Source organism: Oryzias latipes, chromosome 20 (assembly GCF_002234675.1).
Source record: "Oryzias latipes chromosome 20, ASM223467v1".
Lineage (NCBI taxonomy): Eukaryota > Metazoa > Chordata > Actinopteri > Beloniformes > Adrianichthyidae > Oryzias > Oryzias latipes.
In genome coordinates, this window is record NC_019878.2 from 2,014,634 (window position 1) to 2,021,035 (window position 6,402).

Sequence of the window (6,402 nt, forward strand, 5' to 3'; positions counted from 1 at the left end):
ACCTAGAGACACTCAGCCACCTGATCACACTTCATCCTTCATTCACATTTTTCAGACAGTTGTTACAATTTTTACACTTTTCTCTCAAAGGTTCAAACCATAGAAAAACAAATCAAGTATTATGGAATGAAAATAAAGATCTGCTCGCGGTTGGAGATGTATGTAACTTTGGTAAACTGAACCTGGGAGGGTTCTGTTGCTCAGTTTGGTTTTGATGTTTTGGTCATGTTCTGAGTTGCCCTGTCTGTCACACCAGATCCAGGTTGTTCATCCACAGCTGTCATTTTAGTTCATGGCCCTCAGACTATTAAAGTGTCTGGTTTTCTGTTTATCCTTGGTCAGGTCATCTGCTCTTTACTGCTTTGTTTTTCATGTTTCAGTTTGTTCATTAAATATGGTTTAATGGCAGAGAGAAGGATCGTTAGAGAGAAAGTGTGGTAATAAGTTAGAAATTGCAAAGAAGATTGAGAAATTACCTTCAGGCACAAGTTCTGTGCTTAGAACCTTTATTTAAAAATATAGTAGACAACTTTATTTTGCTTCACAGTACAGTGTTTATTATGGTTAATCTTTTTCTGTCTTGCTGTTTCATGAATGTTTTAGCCCAATTTTAAATTATTTTTTAACTGTATCAATGTCTGTGCCATGTCTCTTCTACAGAGTGATTCTGTCAAGACCTGGAGGTGGAGGACCCAAAATGCAGGAGACCAGGCTTGGTGACGGGAAATAATATATAAATTAACACAAACTGTCAAGGCTTGACAGGCGGCTCCGCCTCAGTCACAATAAACTGTTTTTATAAACGTAACTATTTCTCCACACCAGGCATTTACAGACGCAAATGGTTCTCATAACGGGTTTATTTGGTCTCTCCAAATCCACCGTGAAAACTGCATAGACAAACATAATAGAAACTTCTTTGACAACGAACATACATTATAAACAGACAGTTAAAACAAATAAATGAATCACCTCGTTGGCTGCATGCCGAGATGGGAGTTACTCTTATTGTCCTCTCATCCACATCTGGTATTCTTTGCATACAAACGTGGTGCTCCTGCTTCCAGCGTCTCTCTTCTCTGTCCGTACAATCTGCGCTAAACAAGTAAGCACTTCCGGTATTTTCAAAATAAAATTACCTTCAAAATAAACTTCTCATAACTTAACCAACATTTATTAAACAAAACACAACAGACTAACAAATGACCGTTACACTCCCACCAAATCACACTAATCTTAATGTGGGATTTTTCTCAGGTCCTTTAATTTGTCTTTAACAACACCTCACATGTATTATTAGTCTGCCTCAATCAAAGTTACAACCTTAAGAACTGGTCTTTCAAGAAATTGGACTTCCCACCTTTGTCAAGTGTGGTATTGCTAACTTGCAACTTAAGTTTATTTACTTTGCCATCTTACTCGTACCCTGACTCTGGCTAACATCCATTCATTGTCTGGTGCTGAATTAACTTCCACAGTTTACTGTCCTTGTGATTTGTGATTGTTTCGTTTGACTTCAAAGTCTTGATATCTTTCCAGAATGCTTAATTTTTAACTAGTGTTATGATTGTGTTTTCTGCATTTCTTCTTACTTCCAGATTATTGCTTGTTGGTCTTTGCTTCCTTTCTTTTAATTCTTTGTTAAATCGCTTCAATCTGGCATTTGCTCCTTCCAGTCTTGTCCAATCAGAACATTTCTGAAAATGATCTATGAATGATGGCGTTTTCTCTGTCGTCGTGTTACACACTTTTCTTGGCAGTTCGGGGTCATCGTCCTTAATTTCTCCCACCATGGACTCTTTAACAGGTAAAGTACTTTGCCAGAGAAACATTGGACCTGTGAACCAATTAGAGTTCTTGAGTTGTTTCACCCTCAAACCTTGAGAAGCATCTGTTGGGTTGGTTGTTTCTTCTTCAGGGACCCTTTTTGCCTCTTTGCATGAACTTATGTCGGTCATAAAGTTCCCACAGTCTTCATAATGTTCCTTATCCTTCCTTAATCTTCTTTCAAGAGACTTAAGGCGATGTAAAGCACCTACTTTGATGTTAGGCATGTTTGGTCTTTGAACTTTGACTGGTAAAGGCATTTCACGACCTGTTTCATTTTGTGTGATGTTGTCTTTTAATGTAATGAAAGTGAGAACTTCTGGAGAAACAAAGTTCTCTTCCTCACCTTTTTCCTGAAAATCTAGCTCAAGGGCTCTGATGAGGTCAGATTGAGTTATTTCTTTCACTTTTGTTCTGTTGACGAAGTTCACTTTAGTTTTGAGGTTGACATAAGGTTTAACCATCGGTGTCACTTGCTGCACTATTATGCGATGACTTAAACCTATAGCATCACTAAAATCAACATGAGGGTTTCCATGGCCGACAATGCTCCACCCTAGGTCTGTGCGTTGAGCATAAGGCTCATTTTCTTTGCCAAACACAACTTCTCTTGGCAGTAAAGCTTGAGAACAGTTATAGCCAATGAGTAAACCGACTTTGCAGTTTTGCATAGCTGGAATCTCATCTTGAAGATGTTCCAAGTGGGACCAGGCTTTAGCTGTTTCGTTTGTTGGTATGTGAGTCCTATTGGCTGGAATGAACTCACGTGTGAAGGCTGGGGGTAAAGAAACTTTCTTAGTGCTGGAAAAAACCACGGCATTGTAAATGATTTACTCTTTGACAGTTTATCACTGTGTTCTTTGATGCCATTGTTGAGAGTTTGAGTTTGACTGCTTCCTTGCTTATGTCCAAAGTGTCTGCCACGTCCTTGAGAACAAAAGTTGTGTCACTCTGAGAATCTAGGAGTGCATATACGAGGACTTCTTTGGTTGGATGCAGTGGCGGTTCTACACTGACTTACTCCCTGGGCGAGTAACCCCACCAGCGCGCCCCCCCCCCCCCCCCCCCCCCCGCACATATACAAAATTTGACAACAACATCATGTTTTTTTCCCTATCTTCTATTAAGCCATTTTACACAAAAAATGCATGACTTTTCTAGACTCGTATTACAGCGGGGGTCAAACTCAGTCACACAGGGGGCCTAAGTTAAAAACATGCTTAAGGTTTTGGGCCGAAGAAGATAAACATTTACTGAACACACTAAAGCTAAACATTTAAACCTTTTAAACTGAACTTTTTGAACATAAATATGAATAAAAACAGGAACACAAGTTAAACCTTAAATAACTTGTAATATTTTGCTCTCCATAGAAATATATTCTCTCAAAATTATACAAATATGAACATGCTGCAGAACAAAACAAAGAAAGCCTGGTAATATTAATAAGAAATTACAAATCAAATAATTCCGTTTTTTTTGCTCTTTTATCATTTTTTAGAGAATTCTTTTAGAGCTAGACTCCTGCTTCATTTTTAGCAATAATTTCTTAATGTGTGACGTCCTGTGTGTGTCTTTGTGAAACATATCAGAGGGATTAGATCTAAAAAATAAAACTTCTTGTGATTAATATGTTTAGGTCTTATAAAACATTAAAGACTAAATCATAGAACTCATCAGTGTGATTACTCCAGAAATATTTGGCATTTCCCTAAATTCGTGCAACACCAACAGCAGAAATCCTCCAAAAAAACTCAATCCATAAAAAATGGTCTGCCCCCACCACCCCTCCCCTTCCCTCTGACACACGCGGCTCCGTCTCTATGACGGGAGCCGCAGCTGCGGCCCAGAGTTGATTGTCAGATAGAAAAAGACTCCCAATCACCTGTTAGTGTGATTCAGCCAGCCACCGGCGAGTTGCGCCCCCCTCTCGAGTTTTTTGACTTATGTTCCAAAGACTAAGGCAAAGAGGTGTGGCCGCAAATGTCTTGCAGCAGAGGGCGGTGGTCACGTGCGTGTCGGATCTGCCGTGTCAGAGCAAGGAATTGTGGGAAATAATCCCCATTGCCTGCTTTTGTCGAAATTGGGTTGAGCACGGGTGATTGTTCTGGCAAATACCTTTTCATGTGCCTGTTTTACGTTGTTTCACTCTGAGTTATTTCATCTTTTTTTTTTTTTTTTTTTTTTGCACCATAAGTGTGAAGAGCAAATAGGATGAAGACATTCTTAAGAGTCTGATGTATCAAAATAAAAGTGTTATGTGTCAGCGGCTGAAGCAATTTCAAATTCATAGCTACAAGCTTCCTCTTTGAAAATCGGAGACACCACGTAGACATCTATCGTACCACAGCACAATATGTGCGTAACGCATGCATCGGGCACCGCAAATGCCGCCCCTATGAAGTGCCGCCCTGGGCGACCGCCCACATCGCCCATATCAAAAACCGCCACTGGTTGGATGGGTTGTCCATGAAAGCCATACAGGAACAACTGCTGCTGTTTGTGTTGTGGACCCATCATGCACCACTCTGTTTGAAATTGCAGATGGAATTATTTCGGGGTGAGGATTAGGTGAACATTCTTGGTAGTTCACTTGCATGGTGTTAGAGTCTGTTCTAGAAAGATGTTGATTGTTTTGTGAAGACCTTTGCTTTTCTTTGTCTCTCTCTTCATGCAGGCAAGTAGGATGTCGTCTTTTGCACATGTCACAGGTGCTCCTATTACTGCAGCCCTTCGAATGATGACCAAACTGTAGACATCCAAAGCATAATCTCTCAGACTGAACATATTTGACTCTATCCTTGAGATCTTTCTCCATGAAGTTTCGACATTTATGTAAAGTGTGTCCAGTCTTTTTGCAAAACATGCATGTAGCCAGCGGTCTTTCAGTGCATTTTGTGTTCAGTGATTTAGCTACAAAACTGGAATGCTTCTGTGTTTTTTGTTTTTCAACTTCACCTTGTTTTATTGAATGCAGGGAAGTGATGGGATTGCATGCAATCTTAGCTTCTCTTGTTAGAAACTTAACACTGCGCGAAAAGAGCCAGAATCCTCAATATCTGTTGTGGATACTTTCTTAAATATCTAAAGAATCTGGACCATTTCTAATGCATATCCAGACATGCAGCATATCTGAAGGTATCCGGGCAGAAGATACTGGTTGTGTCTTATTTTGGTCATATCCAAGTTACGAATATGACCTGAACTGAAATCTGGGAATATCTGGAGTAAAGATACTGAAGAAGGTTAATATCCTGTAGTATCTGTAGTGTATACTTATCTAAGTGTTGAGGCATTTCTGGTGCATATCCAGACAGGCAGCATATCTGAAGGTATCCGGGCAGAAGATACTGGTTGTGTCTTATTTTGGTCATATCCAAGTTTCGAATATGACCTGAAGTCAAATCTGGAAATATCTGGAGTAAAGATACTGAAGAAGGTAAATATCCTGTAGTATCTGTAGTGTATACTTATCTAAGTGTTGAGGTATTTCTGGTGCATATCCTCCGCAGTTACCATTGCCGCTGTAGGTACCATAACCGTTCGGCCTGGAACTTCCCTTCGGGGTCCTTCGACTAGTGCTGACGTCACATTATGTGATTGGCTGTGTGTTGGTCTGATGACGTGTCAGACAGTGATTGGTCTGGATAATTTACGATACTATCTATCTATTTACCAAGGCTGTGTCCCACCAAGGTGGGGTAGCCTAGACAGGGCACACAATTTTAACTCCCTCCTTCTCTTCCCCAAACCCTCCTTCTTCAGTGTGTGCGTGTGTGTGTGCGTTGGTGTGTGTGTGTGACACTGGTCTAAGGCCTGTGTCATGGTTTGAATTTATTTTGTATTAGTTTTTGCTTTCTGTCTTGTTCTGTCATGGTTAAGTTCTGTTTCCTGTTTTATTTTGAAAGGTTTCCTGTCTTGTCTTGTTTCTTGAGTTTTACTTCCTTTGGTCCCCATCTGCCCTGATCGTGTTCACCTGTGTCTTGTCTGCCCTGTCTGTATATAAGTCTTGTCTCTGCCTTCCTCCTGTGTTGGTCCATTATTCCTGTCTGGTGTTCATGTCATGCCATGTTCCTCGTTCCTTGTCTCATGCCACGTCACAGTGAGTTTTTGTTTTTTGGTTTTGTCATCCTGCTCAGCAGCGCCTTTTGTTTGTAATTAAACCCCTTGCCCTGGAACTGTGTGCCTCCGCCTCTGCATACTGGGTCCTACCGGCTTTCGAGCCACCCCACCACCGTGACAGAATGGACCAACCTTATTTTCTGGACCCAGCAGAGCGGGACATGCGGCTTTTGGAGGCCTACTGCCTGGAAGCAGAGCAGACCAGGACATTCTGGGTTTTGGACCAGGCCCAGCTCTCCTCTTATCCCTGGAGTGGGGGCCTCCAGGATTTTACTGGGAGCCGGCTTGCCCTGAGGGGGGGTCGTCGTCGCCGCCACCGTCCCCGTCCACGTCCAGTGGTGGTCCCGGACGCACCACAACTTCGTCCAGTGGTGGTCCCGGACGCACCACAACCTCGTCCAGTGGTGGTCCCGGACGCACCACAATCTCGTCCAGTGGTGGTCCCGGACGTCC

General features: G+C 41.8%; 1 protein-coding gene across 1 annotated transcript; it reads right to left on the reverse strand.

The window, feature by feature from the left end:
- Positions 1 to 544: 544 nt before the first annotated feature.
- Positions 545 to 2,863, reverse strand: LOC111946692. Its single transcript, XM_023950418.1, has 2 exons — positions 973 to 2,863; positions 545 to 890 (listed from the first exon to the last, which is right to left on the reverse strand). The coding sequence occupies exon 1, from the start codon at positions 2,496 to 2,498 to the stop codon at positions 1,545 to 1,547; it is 954 nt and encodes a 317-aa protein (XP_023806186.1). The 5' UTR covers positions 2,499 to 2,863; the 3' UTR covers positions 545 to 890; positions 973 to 1,544.
- Between the last annotated feature and the right edge of the window lie 3,539 nt (positions 2,864 to 6,402).